General features: G+C 41.1%; 1 protein-coding gene across 1 annotated transcript; it reads left to right on the forward strand.

The window, feature by feature from the left end:
* Positions 1 to 24: 24 nt before the first annotated feature.
* On the forward strand, positions 25 to 11737 carry tram2 (translocation associated membrane protein 2). Its single transcript, XM_012867344.3, has 11 exons — positions 25 to 233; positions 3155 to 3218; positions 3432 to 3541; positions 5244 to 5360; positions 5505 to 5563; positions 7302 to 7386; positions 7587 to 7657; positions 7833 to 7937; positions 8052 to 8195; positions 10698 to 10852; positions 10973 to 11737. Exons 1-11 carry the CDS (start codon positions 114 to 116, stop codon positions 11047 to 11049), a joined length of 1107 nt encoding a protein of 368 aa, XP_012722798.1. The 5' UTR covers positions 25 to 113; the 3' UTR covers positions 11050 to 11737.
* The last annotated feature ends 153 nt before the right edge of the window (positions 11738 to 11890 follow it).

The following is an 11890-nucleotide window of genomic DNA, read 5'->3' on the forward strand; positions in this document are numbered from 1 at the left end:
TTTACGGCACTCGCCCTTTAAGACGACGCGCATGCGCAAACCGCCGCCAAAGTTAACTCCTGAACTTCACAGAGCCGAAACATTTCTTAGATTTATAAAATCAGCGCGCTGACATGGCATTCCGCCGGAGAAACAAGAGCTACCCGTTCTTCAGCCAGGAGTTCCTCATCCAGAACCACGCCGACATCGTGTTCAGCCTGGTGATTTTCATTCTGATCGGGCTGATGTTCGAGGTGAGATGGACTCTGATTCTTTCTCTTTTCTTCCCTCAGCTGTTTTAAGAATGCAGGTCTGCGTCTTTCCTCTCCTGCACCGATGCGAGCTGGAAGCCTCTCCGTCTCTGTGCGGGCTGCAGCAGAGCTTCGGTGACCAGTAACACAGAGAAGATCGCTTTTTTTTTCTGGTGTACTTTTTTTTTTTTTCTTTTTCTTTTTTCCCCTCCACAAGTTTTGTCAGCAATAAGCGGCTGCTCTCCTCGTCGAGGTGGCACTTAGATTGCACCAGCCTTAGAGAAATGCAAAACAAAACACTGAGGCATAGCATGAGAACTTTTTTTTTAAGATAGTGAAATACTTCGCATTTTTCTGTGTTGCGTATGTTTTAACAACACGTTAGATATTTTTTGGACACTAACGAAATTTCTCCGCACTTACCCGCTTTGTTTTCTGTGACGATACATGTATTTTATTTTTTTCCCCCCGTTTTACGAAAGCTTTTCAGTAAACATTGTGTTGTAACAAACTTTATGAGCTGCAACATAAAAAACACAAAATACACAGGAAATGAATATGCTGCCGCTATCAAAATAAAAGCACGGCGCTCGCTTTTTTGCTCTAACTGAACGCGCTTCTGTTTTATTTTGAAAAGGCTGGAGCGGAAGTTGCGCGCTAGTCCGTGTCGCTAGCTTGACGTGTGAAGTTAACTGCCACGTCTCACTGTGATCCGCTGCTTTCTGGCCAGTCTGGCTTGCAGCAGCTCCAAAGACCGCTCGGACCAGACGCGATTTCACCGCTGGCGTCCAGTTGGATGGTTCATGTTGAAACTGGCTCTCCTACAACACCATCCACCCCCCCCCCCCCCCCAAAAAAAAAACACCCTGGGGTATTTAAAGTTTCTGTCCGGAACTCTGCTTCTGATCACACAACTGGTTGAGTTGACAATAACTTAAAAGGGGATTTCCATATTTTTTTTCTGGTTTCAGACGAAAAAGGGGAACTGTGCATTGCAAGAGAACTGGATTTTTAGATTTTGTTCCCACAGCTCATGTACCCTCAGCAAAAAAAAAAAAAAAAGAACAAAATCTGTGACTTGTGATGGCCAGTTCACTGGCAGGGCATCACATCTTCCTCAACAGGCCATGTATGATTTGCAGCTTGGCCTAAAAACGGAGGCAGGCAATTAGTCAAACTGCTGTTTGGACAATTTGATTTCCAGCCTCCTGATGTGAGCAATGGCTACCTGACGAGATGAGAGAACAATCAGAACTTTTTGGCCTACCTGCAAAGCTCTTTTGTGGTGGAAAACGTAATGCAGCACCTCACCCAAAATACAGAATGCATGAGTGCAAATTCTTTTCGGTGAAACTTATAAAATCCTATCGTCTGAAAACTAAACTAAGACACATCCGTCGACATGCTGGTGGATTTCAACGAGCAGTATCAGCAAAACGCCGAAACTCATAGATTCGATGGCGTGAAATATATCACAAAAGCTTCTTTCTATTAGTTTTGATTGTGGCTTACAGCTAATGGAAATTTCAATATAAGAGAAATTACTTTTGAGAGAATAGATAAAGGTCTACGACTGGCTGTGCGAGCGCTGGCAGGGTTCAGGATCACTCCATCCCTGGAGGAGGATGTCAGAGGACGTTTTATGGGGCCCTGCTTTCCTCATGAAGGTCCCTCCTCGGTTCAGATTCAGTCGTGTCATTTATTTCTGACAAAAAAATAAATAAATAAAATAAAAGTCCCATATGCAGTTTGCCACAATTCATGTTGGGGACAGATCAGGACCTGTGAAAGAAGGTGCTCTGAGGTAACAACAAAACCTTTTAGCCCACAAGCAAACCGCTATCTGCCGCAGCAGCCTGACGCTGCACATCGGCGTCTAAAGTGAGAGGCGCGGCAGTGGCGTCGTCACGATGTTGGGTTGGTTCTCTTCAGTGGAGATTTACAGTTGGGTCCAAGTTCAGTTCATATCAGTCGAGTTAATTGCCATGTACAATGCAGACGACTTTCCCTGTAGCTCTACGCTTCCCCAGGAGTGAATGCTGCTTGTTGAGACTTTGATGCAATCAACTGGTTCCTTTTATATAGGAACTTTTTGACCAATCTGTATAATCTGACCCAATCTGTATAATATGATTGAACTTGACTTTGTAAAGTGCCTTGAGATGACATGTTTCATGATTTGGCGCTATATAAATAAAATTGAATTGAATTAATTCTTATCCAGACAGTCCTGTCACGTAAACGGATTTAGATCCAGCTACACCACTTATTTGTGTTTTTTTTTTTTTTTTTTTCTTAAAATGCAAGTATAAAGACATTCTGTTTGTAGTTTGCCACAGGCCATGTAGGGAACATCGCAAACGTGTGGAAGAAGGTGCTCTTGTCACATTTCTTTTTTCTTCCTCATATGCATACGACCGCATGTGGCTGAAAACCGTAACGGCGCTTCGCCGCGATCCGAGCGTCCCCATGTCAGTAGCAGCATCATACTGTGGGAATGTATTTCTTTAGCTGAGAAAATGTGTACTGCATCCTTTTTTACAATCACAAAACCCAAACAAGGTTAGAAAAATGTCTAGACCCCTATTACCGGTTCAGAACTGTAATCACCTTCATTATTTAAGAAGAAGAAAAAATAAAGTATCTGGTCTATGCTGTCTATTGCCCATGAATACATCTTTTGTTGGTGAAGATTCTCATTCTCATTTCATTTTTTTTAACCTTTTTTTGGATTGATTTCATCTTTTACATCCAGTGGATCTGTAGGAATCTAGTTCCTGTTACTTCTTTATGTCCCCCCACCGATGCACACTAGCTTTATCTAATCTCCTTCATGATCCTCTGAAGATCAGTTTGTTTGAGCCGGCTTTGTGAGAAATTCACTCATCTGGTTTTTTCTTTTGTCTTCCTCATTTCCTTTCTAGGCAACAGCAAAGACGGCCATACTCTTCATTCAGCCTCAGTACAACATCACCACATTATCACTAGGTATGAGGCACCAACGCGATGCTCAAGCATTTAAACACACTTTGTGTTTAAATGTGACTGTCACCGCTGACAGATGCTTACTTCTGCTTTTTTTCCTGTAAATAAACACATTATTATAGTCACTGGATTGTGTGTTAAAGCAGGCTGCTTCTCCAGGATGTTTTAACAGACCTGTGGTGCTTTGTGTGTTTCCCTCCTCCTGTGTGTACCTAGAGGGAGAGGTGACTACGTATCAATATGGGTGGAAGGACTGCGCCACCATCCTCTTCTACTTCTTCATCGCTATCATCCTCCATGCTGTAGTGCAGGAGTATCTTCTGGATGTAAGTGCCTTAATTGCTTAGCACAACGTATTAGAACATCAGCACCAAACGGCGTTAATTACTATTTCAAATCTTCTCGTAAGAAGCCTCTTCTTTTATTACTTGCCATTGTTTGCCATTATACAGTAGATTTTCCTCCAGGTTGGATAAACGAGATGCTGGGCTGGACGATAATTCAATAACAATATATATCGATCGATAGACGTATATTGATGAAAAAAAAGTGTCAAAAAAAACTTCAATAGAATAACAGTTTTCCTTCCTTTTGCATTCTAGCCATGTAGGCTAATAGTACAGTCATTACATTCTTCCAACCAATCACAAGCTCAGACCCAGGAAGCTCAACCCCTTCAAAGGGTTTAGAGAGCACGCATTCTTTTTTTTCTTTCTTAAAAAGTTGGTTGAATAAAGGGTTGAGTTTGAATTCAGTGTTCCGTATCTAAAAAAAAACAGGGCTTTAAGCAACAGCTTAAAATGGCCAGGGCTGCATTTAAAATATATGTTTTGAATTTGCTGATAATTATTTATATCGATCAATATGATTTCTATTTTATCGGTATGCATTTTTTTTTCTATATCGTCCAGCCCTTCTGAACATCAAACATCTTATTCAGAATATTCCGATAGCAACAGGGCCTTGCAAAGTTTTTTTCTGTGTATTTTATTTGGATTTTATGTGACAGACCAACACAATCTGCATAATAGAGCAGAGAAGAGTGAAGGTTTATCTTTTTTGGGCTACAAAAATAGGCAGCATTGGGGGAACACTTGTAAAGCACCGCCTCCACTGTGAAACAGGGCAGTGGCAGAATTATGCTGGTCACAGCTGTCAGGAAGATGAAATGGGCTAAATGCATAAGAAACTGGGACGGAGTTTCACTCTCGAGCAGGAAAACGACCCCAAAAGAATGCGGGCCGAGCTACAATGCAACGGCGCAGTCAAAGTCTAGATCCAAATCACACGCCTTGAAAACTGATTCTCACAGACTCCATCCAGTCTGACAGAGTTGGGCATTTCTAGATGTGCAAAGCTGGGAGAGACGTATCCTAAAAAGACTCTTTTTAGGTGCGCTAAGTACAAACGCATGGGCACACTATTCTCGCTTATATTTGTAAATAAAATTCTGAAAACCACGTATAGTTATGCAGCAGTTCATTTTGCCCTATAACATAAAACCCCCCATAACAACATAAAGGTTTGCAGCTGTAAAAATGGCAAAATGTTAAAAAGAAAAGTTCTGGGGAGACTGTAATACAAGTCCATTGTGAAAAAGTGGAAACAATCTGTTTGACCTCATTTGCATTCAAAAGCGCATAACGCGTCAAATGTTTTCCAGCCCATTCTGAACGCAGGCAAAGGCTGCTTGTGCGGACCAAAGTCACGCGGGTTGTACCTGATCCGTCTTAAAATACAACCCTGGTTGACATTATTGAGAAACGAGTCGCTGAGGAGGAATGCATTTTTTTTTTTTTTTTTCCATCAGCTTTCCAAAGCGTCTTGAAAGGAATACGCCTTTAGAGGAGTGTTTCTGAGCCGCAGCAGCCATAAATAGTATCAGCTGTCTCTCCTTGCCCTACTTTTTTTTTTTTTTTTTTTTCCTTTTGTACCACAGTGACACTTCCTTGTGTATGACGGTGACAGTGACGGCCATTATGACAGGATCCAGTGTCACATGATCTGCTGCTTTGTTCTCTTTCACAGAAGGTGAACCGCCGCCTTCACCTGTCCAAGAGCAAAAACACCAAGTTCAATGAGTCGGGTCAGCTGTGCGTGTTTCACTTGGTGTCGAGCGTGTGGAGTTTCTACATCCTCATTACAGTGAGTGAATTTATTATTATTATTATTATTATTTTTTTTTTTTACTCTTCTCACTTCTCCATAAATATTGTCGAACCTTAAGATACAGATATGAGGCAGTGAGAAGGTTTCATGTGTGTTCTTTGGTCCGGTCTTCTCTCAAAGGAAGGATATCTCCTGCATCCCAGCAGCCTTTGGGAGAACTACCCTCATTCCCATCTCAGGTGGGTGTTTATCGCGTTTGCTCTTTTTTTGCGAAGAAACCGAAAGCTGCTTGTTTTCGCGGTAGAGCAGCAGAAAAATTCATAAGAAGTTATGAAAAAAACATTGACATAGAAGTAAAAAAAAAAAAAAAAAAAAGTGCATTTCATTGAGTGAAATAAACGTAATCCTGCTGCAAAACCTGCTTTTTGATTTTATTTGATAGTGGGCCGCATAGGCTGCACCAGAGGTGTACTGAGCAACAGGACGCTCAATATTTTGACCTTTTTCCGAACTGAGTGCTACTGGGTCACGCTGGCAACAACATTCTTCGGTGTGGATGCTGTTACTGAATGAAGAGGGTTCAAAGCTATTAGCTTAGCTAATTTTAGTATCAGTGATGAGCTTTTTTTCTTTCTTTTGTTTTAAGGAAATGGTATTTTCTAAAACATCTTAAGACGTGTCTAGTTTATTCACGCTGCAAAACGCAAAAGAGACTTTAACAGATAGCAGGAAGGTTTTTCGTAGTACTGCAAAGGTCTCTGTATTATCCTTTAATCTTTTCAGTTTCTCTGTCTAGAAAACGCTGAGCTTTAAAATTTTAACAGCATTTTGGAAATCTCAAGATTTCAAGCTCACAACCACCCCAGTTTGATTAGTTATGGGTTAATAATCCTCCGGCTTTCTCACATTCATCCTCACCCCATGAGGCAAGATGCTGCTTGAAGGTCAGAGGCGAGGCTGACGGTGAATGTGTGTCTCTACTATTTTACAAAATCTGCGCCAACGGTTGTCACTGTCTCATCAGACTTCTTTTGGATTGCATTCTTTGCTCGTGTAGATTTACTGCCGTCCCCTTGATGTCCTTTGACAGCTCTTCGGTTCTGTCCGTGGTCGCCCAAAAGCTGGAAGGAGGAGTTACAGTTACTGATTTGAGTGGTTGATAAGCAAGCTGTGGGAGGGAAAGTGTGGCCCGTTGGCAGGGCGTTAAAAAGTCTTATTTCACTCAATTATATGCAAATGACCTCGTTTCTCTCAACAATAAAATAAAACTAACTCAAAAATGAAAGGGTGAGCATGCCTTCAGAAAATCAGCAGGTGTTTTAAATAAATTTATTTGCTGTATGAACAGAACAAATAGCGTGTCTAACTTATTTAGTTGCAGATTATTACTTTTTTTTTCCAGTGTGAAAGGGGGCATATTTGGGTAGTTTTAGATGACGTAGAAACCGGCAGACACAAAACGTTTGAGAGCAAAACGTTCATTTCGAACCATGATGTGTCTTTTTTTTTTATTCATTAATTTTTTTAAAGTGTTTTCATGAAAACATACATAAAAAATGATAAGGGATTTTGTTTAAGTCCAAAGGAAATCTTAAGGTTTAGGTGTACCCGTTTTTATGAGTGAACAATTAATGGTCGTTTTCGTGACATTCCAGATAAAAAAAACGTAATTCCTCTGTGAAAAGTTTATTCAGGAAACAATTTAAATTACCTGGAATTAGAGGCAAAGAGAATATATTAAGAACTACTTGTTAAAACACCTTTTTAAAAAAACACAACAGTTTCAGGTTCCTTGAAGCAAAATATAAGCAGAACCAAGCAGCTAACCCTACCGTCCTCTAACCTTTTGAATACATTTTTTTTGTTTTGTTTCCATGATTGCAGTCTAGTTCCAATTTTTTAAAAAGAAACACATGCAACCTCCCCCCCTTTCTAATTTCCCTGACATTCATCCCTGTCTGCGTGTTTGCTCTCAAGGTTTCAGGTGAAGTTTTTCTACCTCACTCAACTGGCCTACTGGCTCCACGCTCTGCCGGAGCTCTACTTCCAGAAAGTACGCAAGGTCAGTGGAGGGGAGGCCCTGGGAACAGGAGGAGTTCTGCACTCTGACTAGATAATCTGTGTTTAGAATTCCTTCCTTGGAGGTCTTGTATAATTTCCCTGCAGATGCATTAAGCAGAATGCGGGGTTAGTGTCATAGAAGATTTGAGACTCTGGCGTGTTTTCTAAAAAGAACACTTTGCATTTTTTTTTTTGCTTCAGGAGGAGATGCCTCGTCAGCTGCAGTACATCTGCCTTTATCTGCTGCACATCTCTGCAGCGTATCTGTTGAAGTAAGTGTCTGGGAGGAGGAGCGTTTCTTGATGTGGTCATAAAGTTGATACCTTGTGAAGAAGTTTCCATTTGATGAGAGTGGGTTTGCAGATAACCGACTCGGTTGGTTTGTGGTCTCGCCTGTATGTCTTTGAATTAACCTTTATTTATTTTTTGTCGTCTGTTTATGTGTAGTTTGAATCGTGTGGGACTGGTGCTCCTCTTTCTCCAGTACGTGTCAGAACTGGGCTTCCACATTGCAAGACTCTTGTACTTTACCGATGAGAATCATCAAAAGATGTAAGGGGTTTCCTTACTGAATACGCTCTAATTGATTCAGCTGTAAAATGTGAATATGCACAAATGCAGCCGCATGCAAAGTAAAGCTGACTGCGCGTTGCTGTCTTGGCTCAGGTTTGATCTGTGGGCGGTGAGCTTCGTCTTTACACGGATGGCCACTCTGACCCTGATGTTCCTCGCTGTGGGCTTTGGGCTGGCCCGTTCTGAGAATCAGGGGCTCAACCTGGAGATGGGAGACTTCAACACTGTCCTGATAAGGTGAGGCCCCCGACGATCTACATGCACGTTGCACATCTTTAACTGAAACAGGTGCGCAGGACAAGAACGGCTGAAAGTAGATGACTCACCGTTTGAGTGAGACTGTCTGGCAACCACGCTCTACTGATTTGAAACTCTTAAATAGGAAGTGGATCTTAGTGCATAACCGATCACATCCAGTCTTAAAAATCTGTCGAAAAAACTGAGAAAATATATTTTTTGGGGACATGGGTGAATGATGAGACTTCCTTATTTCCCTAATCAACTGATGAAAAAGCGTACCGTAAGGGACCACTTAAAAATGGTGTTCAAGATTTTATTAGCCAGCTTTGAAATAAGTTCTTACCGGTTTACTTAAAGGTTTATTGTTATAGGTTTGCTCACTTGTAGGTCCGCTCTGCCACTCAATTTTTTAAGAAGCATGGGCATTTCTGAACCTGAATTGTGGTTTTCAAAGACCACCCCCCCCCCCCCCTTTAATCATACATTTAAAAAGAACAAAGAACCAAAGATATTCTTGTTCAACGTAGAAAAGAAAATTGCTGATCAAATACAAACACACTTGGCTCCCCTCTGTAACTGCAACTATTAATGTGGTAACTGTGCACATTGAAACAAAACCATGAAAGCCAAATATTTATTTACATATTTATTTTGTATGCTGGGAAAACTACAAGATGACTTAAATGATTGGTAAGCACAAATATGGAGAAAAGTGACCAAGATTATTCTGTTGCTGTGCCTTATTATATCTCCTCTTTGCGGTTTTGGTGTTTTAAGCAGGGTCCTCTGCCACCTAGAGGCGGTGATTTGAATAACTTAAATAATGTGAGGCATATTTGGTTTATAACTTTTTAAACCTTATCATATAAATTGTCCATAACTTAACATGATGACCTATAGGCCTTTGTAGATGTTTATTTCTAACTCCAAGATACTGTGCAGTGAAATATTATTTTAAAAGGAGTCAGTGTTACTTTTGATGTTGCAGTGTTTTGTAAGCCTTTTGACAACATCAGCTCTAGAGGAGCTGCAGAGACCCTGAGCTCAGGTGAGATAGTTTGTCCACAGGACAGCTATTAGTCTTAGGCTTCACCTGAAAACATCCAATTATAGCTCCTACTTCTTGACGTTTCATTGGGTCAACAGTAAGAACACTATCGCAGGCAGGAAAGGAGATTCAGACTACTGCGCCGATTTCTGACAGCCTTTAACGGCGACGTCATTATGCGATGGAAGCATACATCGATGATGCAAATCATATCCGGGCCTACAGCCTTCTGAAAATGAACTACAAAGTGCATAATCTCTTCCCTCCGGACACTTTTGTTAATTTCCATGAGATGGGCTGTGCTTACACGTCATAGGATTGTTGGATTCCTCATTTCTCCCTAGCAGCAGTAAGGGACATCGCAAGGTTCCTATGCTAAAGGAGCTACGAGAGGAAGCATGCAGGCTCCTTTTCCTACCTCCTTCCTTACTGACTGCACTATTCAGACAGCACTTTTCATGGCAACCGCTGACACACATCCGCTTTGGCTAAAAAGTCCTTATCCAAAAGACGTTTTCGGATGCAGCCATACACTCCACCAATCTGGTCTTTAAAGATGAGCGGAGGGAAGATATCCGTTTTTAAAAAGGAAGCCAAACAAAGTCTCATTTGCAGTTTTCCACAAGACAGCAAACGTATGGAAGGAGGAGCTCTGGTCAGATGAGACCAAAACTGAACGCTCTGGTCCACGTGTAAAAACGCTATGTGTGTGGGAAAACTAACGACGCACATCACCCTAACTGCACCGTCGCCATGATTAAAAAATGGTGATGGCACCATGATGCTGTGGAGAAACTGTTCTCTAGAAATTGGGATGGAGCTAAATACACGGCGATGTTGGAAGAAAACCTGCTAGACACTGTGAAACACTGGGGGCGGATGTTCAACTTCTAGGAGGAAGCAAACAACCAAAACATAAAAGGCAAAGCTACTATAAAATAGCTTACATCGGATCATTTCCGTGTGTTTTAAAACGTTCAGACCTAAATCCAGTTGAAAATCTGTGTCAGGACTGCAAAATAGCTGTTTAGATGCTCCCCATCCATCTTCAGCTATTATGCAAAAACGATAAATGTCACACTTTTTTGTCAGCTTTAAAAATCATGTACTACCAGTAAATTGCATTGTAATGTGTATTTGTAATGATGTTTAAATGTTTTTCCAACATTATAATAGCTGTATTATTTTACAGCTATTTAAAAGTTACTTCAATTATCGTTTCGTTTTTGAAGATGAAGAATTTCCTGCCTTTTTAATATTCCTGTAGTGTTTTTTTTTTGACAACCGCATGACCACAAACACGACATCTGACTTTTCAAAGAGCCTGACTTGTTGTCCGAGCTTAAAACTCTCAGCAAGGACAGAAAGGGATTTAATTATTTTGGCCCAAACTGGACAAAAGAAAAGTCAGAATTAATGGTAGCACTTTCTTTCTCTTGGTCCTGGCTCAGGATGACTGTTCTCCTGGTGGTGTGTTTGACCCAATCTTGGCTCCTCTGGAAGTTTATCCGCTTCCAGCTGAGGCGCTGGCGGGAGTTCAGACACGAACAGGCGTTCCGCAAGAAGGCCGCGAAACAACCCCTACGGCAATTAAAGAGGGACTCACGTGAGTTTTGAAAAAAAAAAAATATTCCTAAAAAGCTTTTTTTTACTCAGCTTGTCTCGCTCTGACACCTTAGTGACGCGTTGGGGGACGTGCTAACTTTCTCCACTGTCTCCCTGCTAGTCGGCCATCATGAAAACGGCGTCCTTAAAGCCGAGAACGGACTCTCGCCTCGGACAAAGAAGCTCAAGTCCCCCTGAGGTGGCACGCCTCCTGGCTTCAGTGGTGGCTTTCTCCCTAGCTAAGGTTTCTCATCGGCGCAGCAGTGAAGCCAGGGGAGGAGTACTGGTGGTCACAAAGTTTTGGCTGAGAACGGCCTGTGATGATACAGGGACTCGGTTACTGCGGACTTTGGCTTGAATGCTGGAAACAAAAATGAAAATCCAAGGACATCCTTTGAGCCCAAACAGGCATTTATTCCTTTCATCATATCAGTATTTTTTATTTTTTTTTATTTTATACATCCACACAGCCTGCAATCCAACACTAAGGCACACCGTTGCAGAGTGATTTATAAAGAAAGAGTAAAGTGAGCATTGTATGCTGCACATGTTATCGTTGTGTCCATGTTGAATGTGTTTTTTTTTTTTTTGCATACTCTCGAACATAAGTACTGTACTGCAGCTCGTACTATTGAGCCAGCTTTGCTTGTTTTCCATTCTGCTCCACTGGTGCGGAAAAGCGTTGCTGATGACATGGTATGATATGAACTAACTGGCAAAAAGAATAAAAAATAAAAAATCGTGCATTTCTCACTGGTCACTTAACAGATTTGTATCAATTTATGTATTGCAGATGTTACTGCATGACAATTCATGTTCTTTTATTTTTTTTCCCCTCCTCCCTATTGTTATGTTAATTACTTTATTAAAAAATACATTGGTCTGATACAGTTTTTTATTTATTTATTTATATAGCTATTATTTCTATGAACTGTTGGCATGAACCCTAATACGATTTCAACACTTATCTGTATTCAGGAAACATGTTTAGCAGTAGGGTTATGGCTTCTCTATGCATCTAGCTGAGATACTGCAGTTC

Source organism: Fundulus heteroclitus, chromosome 15, assembly GCF_011125445.2.
Source record: "Fundulus heteroclitus isolate FHET01 chromosome 15, MU-UCD_Fhet_4.1, whole genome shotgun sequence".
Classification (NCBI taxonomy): Eukaryota; Metazoa; Chordata; class Actinopteri; order Cyprinodontiformes; family Fundulidae; genus Fundulus; species Fundulus heteroclitus.

Coding starts and splice junctions, on each gene's coding strand:
- tram2 (XM_012867344.3), top strand. CDS start 114: ATGGCATTCCGCCGGAGAAACAAGAGCTACCCGTTCTTCAGCCAGGAG. Junction 5,564..7,301: donor TACCCTCATTCCCATCTCAG/GTGGGTGTTTAT, acceptor TTTGCTCTCAAG/GTTTCAGGTGAAGTTTTTCT. Junction 7,938..8,051: donor GATGAGAATCATCAAAAGAT/GTAAGGGGTTTC, acceptor GTCTTGGCTCAG/GTTTGATCTGTGGGCGGTGA.